The 13,111-nt window shown below is 33.2% G+C and overlaps 2 protein-coding genes across 2 annotated transcripts; one reads left to right on the forward strand and one right to left on the reverse strand.

Moving 5' to 3' along the window:
- The first annotated feature begins 2,658 nt into the window (after positions 1 to 2,658).
- LOC142972293 (pleckstrin homology domain-containing family A member 3-like) lies at positions 2,659 to 5,702 on the forward strand. The gene is made up of 5 exons (XM_076113282.1): positions 2,659 to 2,812; positions 2,908 to 3,024; positions 3,421 to 3,567; positions 4,181 to 4,311; positions 4,536 to 5,702. The coding sequence occupies exons 1-5, from the start codon at positions 2,773 to 2,775 to the stop codon at positions 4,743 to 4,745; spliced, it is 645 nt and encodes a 214-aa protein (XP_075969397.1). The 5' UTR covers positions 2,659 to 2,772; the 3' UTR covers positions 4,746 to 5,702.
- On the reverse strand, positions 5,698 to 9,344 carry PolD1 (DNA polymerase delta 1, catalytic subunit). Its single transcript, XM_076113281.1, has 2 exons — positions 9,220 to 9,344; positions 5,698 to 9,130 (listed from the first exon to the last, which is right to left on the reverse strand). Exon 2 carries the CDS (start codon positions 9,046 to 9,048, stop codon positions 5,791 to 5,793), a length of 3,258 nt encoding a protein of 1,085 aa, XP_075969396.1. The 5' UTR covers positions 9,049 to 9,130; positions 9,220 to 9,344; the 3' UTR covers positions 5,698 to 5,790.
- Positions 9,345 to 13,111: the final 3,767 nt, after the last annotated feature.

Raw genomic sequence — 13,111 nt, forward strand, 5'->3', positions numbered from 1 at the left:
AAAAAGATTTTGTATAAAATTACTTATAATGATATTAAGTCACATAGGTATTCAGTTACAAAAAATGACACTTAAATATAATACAATGGTACAAGATGAAACACTTGATTGGACGGATCAGTAAACACTATCACTTGATTGTCTTATACATAATCAGATTTTCATAACAAATCTTAACCAATAGATGCTGTTTATAAGCTCAGCTTCGTGTCACATTAGCATTAAGAAAATTATAAAATAATTGCTGCCATAGTTTGACAGTAAATACACCATGATTAACAGGCACTGAATAAAGTCATAAATGTTTGTATAAATTCAATACAATAAAAAAATATATAAAACAATAAAAGTATCATGGACACTTGTGCTCATGGTTTTAAATACAAAATGTCAGTTCACACTTGATTTGCATGCTTATATTTTTTAGAGATACACACAATGAACACACATTTTATGATAACAGAGAAGGCCACCATATTGTGCCATTAAAGATTGTTTGTTGTAGATTACATTATACAATATTATAATTTAGAAATATATTTTTAACATCATTCTTAACAAAATAGTATTATCACTAATTATTTAGATAAAGATTTATATATAGCATCGTTTGAATGGAACATATAATGTTTGAATCAACTCTTGTTTTCTGATGAAATAATTTTGGCAGTCTTCCAAGTTACCTTTAATGAGATTCATGTAAAATAAATAACAAATAGGTATACTCAATAAGTAAATAAAAAAAGTTAAGTAGCTTCAAACATTAAAGTGCAGATCTTAAGTCTAGTCATTTCAAAGCAAGTAAATGCAGTATCTAAATAATTGATTATCATAAAATTATTATACAATGAACACAGGATAGATCTTCAGCTTAAGTTATTGAGGTTTTCTGATGAGATTAAACTTTAAATTTGATAGCTTGATAAAGATAGAAATAGCAACTGTAAGCATTTTTCACCTTTGTTAATATGTATCTATTTACAGACCAAGTTTTATAAAAGTTAAGAATCATTAATTATTTTTTACAGATTGGTATCCTTCTATATTAAAAAAGTTACTCTTCATAAACTATTCTTAGTGCACTGTGGAGTCATCACTTATTTTAGAATAAGATTAGGGCAACTAGTAGCTTTAGTAGTCTTTATAATAACAAAACCTTAATTAATAGCAGTCCCGACAATGTGAATAATACTGGCTTTACAGCATCCACTCCACTCTGAAAAAAATAAAATTAATATTAATAATTACTACTCAAATTACAGTGTAACTCTTCTGATTTATTTACATACAATTATGAAGCACTTTCATAAAATAAAATCTTAGTGGTATAGATATTTATTGGGCAAGTTTGCATTAAAGTTGTTTAATGAGACCAATACAAAGAATAGTATTCCTAGTAAGGTGACTCGTATTAACCAATTGAATGATAATATAAACAGATACTTACAATCACAAAATAGTTACAGCGGTCACCCAGACAACAATCTGAGCACACCCAATCCTGATACCAAATGTGTGTACATAGCGGCATGTATCGTTGTCTTGTTTTAGCGCATTCTGTCCTATTTGAACACCGCTTAGAAATGTAATACTGTTTCTTAGCCCCTTGTGACCAGTACGGTGTGCTCCCCCATTTTATCTCAGTCAAACAAACATCTTGATTGTACTCGCAATTCTTGATAGTTTTCACGCATTTCTCGTTATTATCCTCTTGGTTTTCACACACATAACACTCCAGAGCTAAAACTAATAAACAATAGTTCGTAAACAACCACAACAAAGTTATATGTGTTTGTATCGTAACGTTTTTCTTTGTTACTTACCGTTTGAGACTGAAAAGTACAATATAGCAATACTAGATATTATGTATTTATTCATATTGGTTTGTTTCATTTATCTTTAGCGAAAACAACCATCAACTACTTTTTACAAGACAACGAATTTCACCACACCCTTCCCCCAATTGTAGTTTAGTTTTGACGTTTAACTAACTGACCGTTCGGCGTTCATCACAATAGAGATGTCAATCGAATCCAAAGTCAATGCTAATCTTGTTTCAAATAAGAATATTTTTATGAGTACCTATTGACGGTGGTCCATATATATTTAGAAGCCCTAGATAAAGATTTGGTAATGAAAGGAAGAAACTTTATTAAATTAAGAATGTGCACTTAAAACTAGTTGTAAATGAAAGAGATGTGCCAGGTGCCTTTTGACTAAGTTTATTTATTTTGTTTTATGCAAAATGAGCCACTTTTTTTATAGCAGGCCAACATGATAGCTAATGCATGCCATTCTGAGCCTCATCAAATTGTCTATGCTTTTTTTATTCTGTTTCGCTACTGAATTAACGAAAAACCAAAAAAAATATTCGGTTTTCGTCGTGTTTGGTAACCATTAGACAAATGCAATTTGTTAACATTCAGTAGAAACAAATACTGTAGCACGTTTCAAACAAAGGTACCTAATCAAAATTATCGATGAATTTAATAAAATCAATCATCATCTATATTTTGCTTTTTTTTTAATGGCTATCATTCGATGATTCGGCGTCGACTCAGCATTATAATAAGGATAAATTACGGTTTTATAGGAATAAAACTCTATTTACGGTTTTTATTTCTTTTTATTTTGCGAATGCTGTCATGTCATGTTGACAGATCGCAGTTTTGACATTTTCAATCCAACAAGACGAAAATTCCCATTTGTTTCTGAATGCAAGTAAATATAAATAAAACAAAATAATAAAGGACAAAACAGGCTAAATTGAAAATGGAAGGGGTTCTGTGGAAGTGGACTAATTACTGGAATGGTGATATGTTATATTTATTTGCATTTGAACCTTCTTCATAAATTTAAATTCTTTCCAAAGATAATATGTACAACAACATATTGTTAATGTTCCAGGTTGGCAAACCCGGTGGTTTATATTAGAAAACGGTGTTATTTCCTATTATAAATCGCAGGAAGAAGTGAGTCAAGGGTGCAAAGGTTCTGTTAAAGTATCTGTCTGCCAAATTAATGGTGAGTGATGTAAAATTCATTAATAGTTAATAGGTTCGATAATTATGTTAAGAACCAGTTTCATGAAATGAAAGTAGTATTGATTTGAAAGTCTATATGTGTGAGTGTATTAGCAGCAGTGGTATGGCACTATTCAACCATGTAGTTTTTACTATCAGTAATCCATTAGTGTTATCAGTAGGTAAATAGCTAGACTGTCAGGTAATTAGTCTAATCTTAACAAACACTTATTAGTTTGTCTGAAAGTACAGAATTTCCATTTAAATCTACATGTTACAGATGAAACATTACATATTGCGTCAAATAAGCAAAAGTAAATTGAATTCAACCATCATACTGAGCTTATATTATAAGTAAGAATGACCTAATAACAAATTATTATTATTTTTTGTTTAGTAAATACCATAGATAACACTAGACTGGATCTAGTAATACCTGGACAGCAGCACATGTACCTGAGAGCACCATCGCCACAGGAGAGGCAAAAGTGGCTGGTTGCATTAGGAAGTGCCAAAGCATGTGTGGACTCTAAGGAATTGAATGGTATGAAATCATAATTTACTTGTTAAAAGCTACCTTATTTATAATCAAAGTAGAAATTAAAGTTTAAGATGTTAAGAGTGCTTGTTATTAGTACTTATATGTTTCATGGCTAAATGTGGGTGTATTACACCTCTGCTATACCTTCATGTATGACAGGTGTGATATTCTATATGTATGTAGAAAATAAAGTTATTAAGATAAGATATTGTATAGCACTTAACTTTATTATTATCAACCTTCATCTTTAAGTATGGCTTTAATTATGAAATATATTTATTTACCTATACATTAAAATAATTGAGAAGTTGAATTCAAAAACTTCTGTTATCGTTCCACATAATACTGGGCATGGCTCTGCTATTGCCTAAAGCAGTGGTTCCCAACCGGTGGTACATGAATGACTATAAAATTTTCAGGATGGTTATTACACTTTGTTTTTAAAATACATAGTGGTTACATAGTGGTCCCTGCTAACAAGAACAATATAAAAGTGGTCCCTAAGGAAAGGTTGGGAGCCCCTGGCCTAAAGATAGATAAGGCTGAAGTCTACTATTCTACCAGGTTACTTGACGTGCCCTTTCATTACATAGTATATAACAGTTTGTCCTACCAGTTGCAGCCTTAGATGATGCAAACTCTCTGAGCCACAAGAAGTCTGAGCTTCGGTTGTACTGTGACCTGATGATGCAGCAAGTCCATGCTGTGAAGAGTGCTGCTACTGCTGATGGTGGACCAGAGATACAGGTATATAGTATATAATACTATTGTTATATTTCTACAAATAATAAATCTGATAATTTAAACAAGACTCTCATAAGACTTTGTCTCTGTTATGAAGATTTGTAAGGCTTCTAGCAACATTATTTTAAAATCAGAATAGTTGTCAATTAATGTTTTTGTAGAACACAACTTTAAGTGAAGATGTAATCATTTAAAATAAAACTTACACATTTTTTTATACTTTCCAGAAAATCGACGACGCGTCAAGTTTACTCACAGCTACGTGTGACACCTTCATCAGAACACTAGAAGACATCATGAGATTAACTTCAACAGTTGGACCTAATTCACCATTTGACATGCCTATTCCAAAGACCAACAGCTCCATCAAAGCGCAGCCTGCTATCAAGACACCTAGACAAAGTATAACACGAACTCTATCTCAAGAGAATAGGTGAAACACTTGAATAAACACATTCCTGTTACTATAGTCAAAATGTAAAAAATAACTTTCTTTATATCTTTAGTTACGCAATAATAGCTCGTATTATACTCAATAATAAAGACACTGATAATGCAATTAAGGTCAAATATTACTATTTGCATTACTTATACCTATTATAATGTTGCAAGGAATTGTATTATTTAAATTGAGCTGGAAAAAGGATTTGTTTATAGAACTATTTATGTAGTGATGAATATTAATTTATTTATTTTAGTATAGTTACCAATGTATTGGTCTGTATATTCATTTAAAGTCCCATGTGATATGTTTTTGTGAAGTTACTATACTTTCAGATTTAAAATTTTGTAAAGGATACCAGTATTAATGAATTATTGAGCATCTATTACATGCATATAATATATACATATCCACCATATAAATTATACTGTACTTAAGTCACACTTTTTATTTGCTGTCGAAATAATTTTTAGTTTGGAAGTTTAAGTTTCCTACTCATGTACTTATATCACGCTTGCATAATAATATACTCCTGTGATATAATTAAGCAGCTGTTAATATTCTTGGCTTTTTATTATGTTTCTTAGTTGTGTAGAATTAGTCAGTCCTTATTTAAATAATCTTTAACTGTTCAATTAAAATGTAGGGTGTTATAGACTTACTAGTACCTATTTTCTCATATTATTTACTTTCGTTCTCTCAGTACAAGCAATAGTTACTCATGTAAGTGTAAAAAAATATTAAATTAAAAAGTGTGTAAACGAACTGTTAATATACATTCCAAGTGTCATGTTTTATTGTGAATCAATTCATAATGCTATCTTATTTGTTAATCACCAACTCATTGTGTTGTTAAATGTTGATGTTGGATCTTCTTTCAGTCAAAAATGTAACTTTTTCACATTGTATAATGTATAACAGCTGAAATATAATAAAACAAGTAGATATGTAATGGGAACATTTTTATTTAAAACTCAAAAATTCATTGTTACATAATAGATATGAGAATAAAATACTTAAGGCTTAATAGTGAATCAAATTTACCATGAAGGTTCACCAAATCTAAGAACAGTTTTCTCTTGAGTGTCTAATTCTATACCCATTTTCTTTCTCATGTAGAAAATAGTGCAGTCTCTATTTGTGCACAGGACTTCTTCATGCAGACTTCCTTGACACCTCTGACACTCAGTCCATAGTCGGGCAAACTTCTCCTGAAGTTGTCTCACTTTAAATATTTCTCTGATATAAATGTCTTTTTCTTTCGTTGAACAATGATTGCATAAAGCTTTAACAGTATCATTGGGCATAACAGTTTTACAACCAATACATTTTTCTTTTTTCTTGGTGAAAGCAGCTAAAGCACCTACTTTAGATGTAACCATAGCTTTTGTTCTAGTGTGCTCTCCTTTGAGAAGTAGTGATTCAGCCTTCTCGCCCAATATTGGCTCAAATATTCTCAGAAGTGGCTTAGATAGTTGATTTTCCATATAATAACCGAAATCTATTGGTACACTATTCTCCAATACATATATGGGATCTTCAGCTTTCTGGTATGCTGGAGTGTTTTTAGTTGCACAACATATTACATAAGGAACTCTGTCACCAAGCTTAGGTGCAGTACCAGCATCTCTTTTCCTCATTTTGTTAGCCAATTCTACATGAGCCTGTTTAGCAGCATAATCATTTTTAGTTAATTCTTTAGTGATAACAAGTTGCGAAATATCTATACGATTACATAATAAATCAGCTATTATTTGTTTAGCATAATTCACAGCACCATCTGGATCCCTATCAATAAGCAACTTTTGAAGGCATGTGCTCATCATGTTAGATACTAAGGGACAATTGTCTCTTCTGACAGTTTCAATACCTTTGCAATCCATTTTATCATATTTATCTGGCTTTGTGAAATAAAGTCCTGCATATCTTTTCTTGTTAATAAGTAAGTATGGATAGTAAACTTTTTCGAATTCCAATTTAATTGGTTTAACAAATTTTTCAGTAACAAAATCAGCAGCCTCTCTACCTAATTCCATACTTTCCTCTAGAGTTTTAACACCAAACTTAACCATTACAGAGTCAGTGTCACCATAAATTACAATGGCATCTTCTTTATAACCATTGGCCTTTGTATATTTCTTTTCAACCTCTCCTTTTGTAAATTCTATCATAGTTCTGCCATAGGCAGTAACACTTCCAGAAATTTCCAAACAGGGTAATTTTCCCACTTGTGCACCAGTAAATCCATAGACAGAATTAGCACTGATCTTCAAAGCAAGTTGTCTACCATCTAATACAGATCTTTTGAATGGGTCTTTTTCGTTTTTTAAATCTGCCTTTGCTTTTTTTCTTGCTGCCAGCAGAGACTCTAATATTTCAGGCAGCAGACCCTTTCTTATGTTTGATTTGACAAACATATTCTTAGATGGTGTTATAGTGAAGTCATCTTTATTCAAATCAACTTTACTTTGCATACTGGGAGGGACTAAAGTAGTATAACACAGATTATGTGCCATCATAATACTAGGATACAGAGATGCAAAATCAAGGGTAGAGATAGGATCTGCATAATAACCTTTTTTAGGTTCAATAACAGTGGCACCTTCAAATTGTTCCTCTGAGCCTTGGCCATGATAGGCTGGCATCAAATATCCAGCATCTTTGGCTTTTCTTAGCAATTGACTAACCACTTTTATTTGTTGGCCTCTAGTAAGTAGGCACAGTAGAGGAACACCTGTTACCCTTGCCATTTCCATATAATTAATGATACACATTAACTTGTTTAAAAGTTTGAGAGGCAGATAGGCATCTTTTAAGCAGTACATAGCAAGTCTTCTGCGAGTTTGTTCATTTTCATTTTGTAGATCTGCAATGATGCTGTGATGCACATCCTCTTTTTGCTCTTGAAGAAAATGATAACTTACAGCATTTAGAGTATATGATCTTAATTTATAATCACGTACAAGAACCAACAAGAGATCAAAAGGAACTCTTCCTTCAAAGTTAATACTCTTATTTTCTCTTCTGCCCATTTGTTTGGACTGCAATACAGAATCTTTTATAACAGATCTGATATTTCTGATTCTCCCTAAAAAGTCAAAGTTACTGACTTTTAAATGTTTAGCTCTGTTTATCAGGTAAGGCCAATCAAAATTATTTATGTTGTATCCAGTGATTATGTCAGGATCAAGTTCACGGAAGAAATCAGACCACTTAGCTAGCATCTCAGATTCTGATTCAAAGCTGAGAACTTGAGATCCAACTATAGGAGCACAAGTTTTTAATGTAAACACATTTCTTACATATGGTTCCATTTCTCCTTGTCTAATCACCATGGAAGCAATTTGAATCACAGGATCATGTTGAGGTTCTGGGAAGACACCCTTCCTGCCAGCACATTCAATATCAAAGCTGAGGATTCTAAATGGTGCAACTTTGGACCATTCTCCTTCAGGTTGATGTGCTATGAATGCATTCCAGGCTACATCAACCTCAATCTGGCACCTAGACTCAGGTTTAAAATGAGTGTCCTTTGTCCTAAGGAACCATTCACCTACAGGAAGTTCAATCCAACTGCAGCCAACAACAGAAGTGTCTACCATGAAACGGATATCAAAATCAATGTTACTTTCATAAAACTTTGGATCCATAAGACCAAATGATATTGGTTGTCTTTCCATTAATCTTTTAGCTGCTGCAATCAACTTTGGTAATGCTACAGACACTCTTGCAAATGTTATATCACTGTCACCTTGATAGTACATTAAAGATTTAGCTTTAACAAGACGCACCTCTAATGCAGTTTCTTTCAAATTGTCTTTATTAGAACGCAAATCTTCCAATATGGCTTTATTTAAGCTTGTTTTCAATTCATTACATGATGATTCAGTGAAATTGGCAGGAACTGTTACATAGAAATAAGGGGTAAACCCATGTACATGACAGCACACAGAATTCCCATCCATTGTAATACCATACATTCTCATGATAGGCACAGGAGCCAGTTGTGAACCAGGCATACCATGCATAGGTTGACCGATGTAGTTATCAATATCCAGTTGCTGGAATACTAATTTCTCTTTCTTGGGATCAAGCGAAGGTGGAGGAGGTCGGGACCACTTCATGTTTGTAGATTGATTTTCCGGTCCTTCTCCAAATACTACTTGAGATTCAAACTCACCACTGTCCATAAAGGCTAGCTGCTCTTCGAAACTGCATGGCATTTCATTATCCTCATCGTCATCGCCCGATTTAAACCTTTTTGGTGGCGGACCTTTAAATTGTTTCCTCTTATCCATTTTCCTATTGGTTGTTTATTAAATTATGTGATGACACGGATGCACTGAATGCACTGAAATATTTCGCGCCAAAATCTGGAAACTGAAACAGAAATCGTTTATTTAAAAACGAGTACAAACACATATTAAAGTTATGGTTGATAAGAATTTGTTTTGAATGCATAAACGAACCTTTGAGAATAGGTGAAGATTGGTAATATGTACAATGTAGTTTTTTAATTCCGTAACTGTTTTCTTTCAGTCCAGCCGGTTCAACCCGCCTTGTTTTGACAATTTTGACATTGACAAATATTGACAATTGAAATAGTGATGACAGGTAGAAAGAACGCAAGTTCTCTGGACTTGTCATTGACAGTTCCTTTTTTTTCTTATTCTGTTTGACACTAGCACTTTTGAGTCTATTGACATGTGCCTATTGTTGTCCGCTACCATTAGAGAATTTTCAATTACTTTAATATACCTAGTATCCAGCAAGAATGGGAAAGAGTCTCCTTGCGTAATGAGGGAGGGATTAGGCCTGAGTCCACCACGCTGACTAACTGACTTTGCATACCTTCAAGAACTGTGTTAAAGAAATCTCAGGCATGCAAGGTAGCATCACGACGTTTTCCTTTACCGTTGGAACAAGTGATAATATAATTATTTCTAATACACACAAAACTTCGAAAAGTCTATGGTGTGTTGCCTCAGGTTCGAACCTGCAACCTCTTGCGTAGCAGGTACTAACTTATACCACTCGGCTATCACTGCTCTAATAAACAATATCAGTGTTTTATTGTGAGATCTGTCTCGTATGTTATTAAAATCTCACAAACAAAAACGATTCAAGATTGTGGAAAGATATTATTCAAAACTAATTTCTAAGAATTCACTTAAAGATTGAATTTTTTTAACTAGTTGCATAATTTTTTTTTGTGTTACGATACGAGTTAAACATACTTATTATTTTTTACATTTAACATTATAACTATTTCTAAACTGAAAAACTGAATAATAATTTTGTCCCTATCGTTGATTCGAACCTAAACCTCCTGCGCGGCAGTTGCATGAAATAACAACTTACACTAAGCTTTTATTAGTAAGTATGTAATTTTGTTTATCGAGCTATTTCCGGAGGTACAAATCTCTTATTTTATGTGATTCATCAAAATGAATTGTATATCTGGACTTGAGTCCAGAATTAACCGCAATTGCCTACTTGTTACAGATGTTTTAATTACTCAGAAGTTTAAAACTAATACCGATGAAACATCGTTTAATTTTATGAGTAGTTGGAATTCTATAAATAATGCCTATTATGCGCATGTAGGCTACCATTTGATAATGGCCATTCATTCTCCAAAAGTGTCTAAATTTATGGGCAATGCGTAATAGTCAAGGCTCGGTTGGTCGACGGACTCGATGGCTGTAGGCGCCTGGCGGACTGAGCGTGATTCACCATCTGCACGCAGCATAACGAACTCTGAATTACCATGAATGGTAATCCTCACTCGGTTCACACATACCTAATTATGCAGGTGATGCAGGTGTAGCGCGTCATGACAAAACTATCACTTTTTGCATAGGTATGCGATGCTAATGCGTATCGTGTTTATTTTTGTTCGCATGCCTCGCAAATTGAGTTTCACCTATCTTAAGTAAGCTTCAGGGCTTTTTTATTAATAAGATTGTTATAATAATGATACCTAATGACAAAAACTGCAATAAATGTTATGATGGTAATAAATAAGTATTACTAAACATGATAATAACAAACTAGCTACTTAGTTGCTGTGTAAAAATAAGTTAGGTAGGTAAGTAAGTACATTTGGTACATTTTATATGTCTCGTTTCTGTATTATTCAGTTCATTTTCTATTATACCTTTCATCAATTTTATTGTAGCAAATGAAAAAAGCCCGAGCATACAAGTAATACGTTATTTGTACTTGGTTCAACTTCATGCACCGTTAAATAGGCCGATTCCCCTTTGTTGACCTAATAACTTACAGGAAAAGATAAGCACAGACCCGTAAACGGATTTTTCCATTCATAGAATTATTATAACGTTATATTGCGTCTAAGTTCCTGTAAGTATTCAATACTATGTGCCTGTTTGAAACATGGTGTCGATTGCAAATAGACCATTACTCCTATGAGGTGACGTAAGGTGCAAGGGATTGTTACGTTAATAGTGGAAAAGACCGATGGGAGTAGCTATTTTGTTTCAAAAAGTTCGAAGAGAGAATGTTGGAGAAAAACTCTGAAAAACAATTTACGTCGCGTAGCATCCGAGTAAAAAAATGCTTATTAAAATGTCTCCTTTAATTTTATTTATGAAACTATGATTATATTTCTGTTGGACATTGTGTAAGATAGAAAATAATACGTACAAACGAAAGTATACCTACAGGAATTAATTATTTTACATCTGAGAGTTATTCATTAAGATTCAGTTATTCATGAACTGCGTGTCATAGATCACAATATGGTATGATTGAGATGTAGCCAACAATCGCTAGTTTTTATTAAAGCCCCGTCACGGTGGTATAAATATTAAACAGAACTTCAATTACAATTTATCGGTTGTTGTAAACAATTTATTATTATTTTGTCTAAGATTATTCATCCGGATAGGTGCCTATTCGCCTGATGGCATTTTGTAATCGACTCCTTTATTTACAGAATAACATTCCCTTTTGTGTAGACATTATCTTAGATTTATGCACGAATACCACGACACGATCGCTTAGTGGTTCTTTAGTGCATAGTTTATTATTTACGAAGTCTAATAAGACGAAGTGTTATGGTAGCCAAGGACGTTATGCAAGGATGGATCATTGAACAAGTTGCTGAAGCCTGAAATCAGTATAGACAAGACAAGTGGCAACGTATTCATTAGGTGTGGTCTTAACAAGGTTCTTAATAGAAAAGTAAATTAAAGCACAGCTTGAATTTACTATAACCTCTTCATATCCTGAATTGATAGCGACTCATTGGGTGTGGAAGCGAAGCGAAGCAATAGAGAATTATTATTGATAGAGAATACTGTCAAGTTTTTGAAATCCTACGAAACAAAATATAAGACGTCGTCTCTACGACTTTGCTGTCCTAACAGAAGCTCTGGCGAGCTCACGTCAGCATCGTTCCGGGAAGCCGCGTGCGATACGGCGCGGCGACGCACACCCGGCGCCGGACCACCGACACTACTCAATGAGTTTCCATTAAGGTGATGAGTGTACGCTCTATTAATACCTCAGACGTGACAAATACATTAACGTCGCGATTCATTCACGGTTCAACTGAATTTAACTGAAATTTTTGGAAGACAGCTGACGACCAGTACTTGGAAACCAGTATTCTACCTACCTCGGTAGCAATACTTACAATGCATATTTATATCCTCGTGGTTGGTTTCCTCTGTAGTCAATTACGTAAAAGAACCGTAGAAATATTTTGTGAAATCTATTTGACAGGAGCTAATCATAATAAAAAAGCAGTTAAAAGTTTTAACTGTTGTTAAACGCTGCAAGAACAATGCAGATAATGCAGAAAATAGCTAGACTGATTGATATTTGTTAAAAATGCTAAAATTTAATAATGTATTCATTACAGTTGAATATTGGAAAATGTACGGTAAGTAATAAATACGTAGATGAGTAGAGAATTAAAGTTGTACTTACTCAAGTTTATCACCGCTACAACTTTATTAGTCTTCAGTGCAAGGATATCGAAGTACCAACATAAAGATTTTACGTTGTTTGCAATGAGCAATTTAATTTACTCTGTTTTATAACAATAACAGTATACAGCCTATATCAGCATTAATATTATAGTTCCTGTTTACGCGTTCCCTGCTAGGATAATTTGATTGATGTCAACATAAAACCAACAATTTTACTGCAGACTATAAAATTGCCTTGGGGAATAATTATTTTGCAAATATAAGTAGAAACATGTACGACAATATACGTAGATCTAGTATTCTTTAATTGCGTAATCAATCGTGAGTCGGGCTACTCTTTATTACCGAGTCTTTGTATTACACTGTGTTAAAAGGAATCCATAAAAAAATCACCATAATT

Source organism: Anticarsia gemmatalis, chromosome 4 (genome assembly GCF_050436995.1).
Source record: "Anticarsia gemmatalis isolate Benzon Research Colony breed Stoneville strain chromosome 4, ilAntGemm2 primary, whole genome shotgun sequence".
Taxonomy (NCBI): Eukaryota; Metazoa; Arthropoda; class Insecta; order Lepidoptera; family Erebidae; genus Anticarsia; species Anticarsia gemmatalis.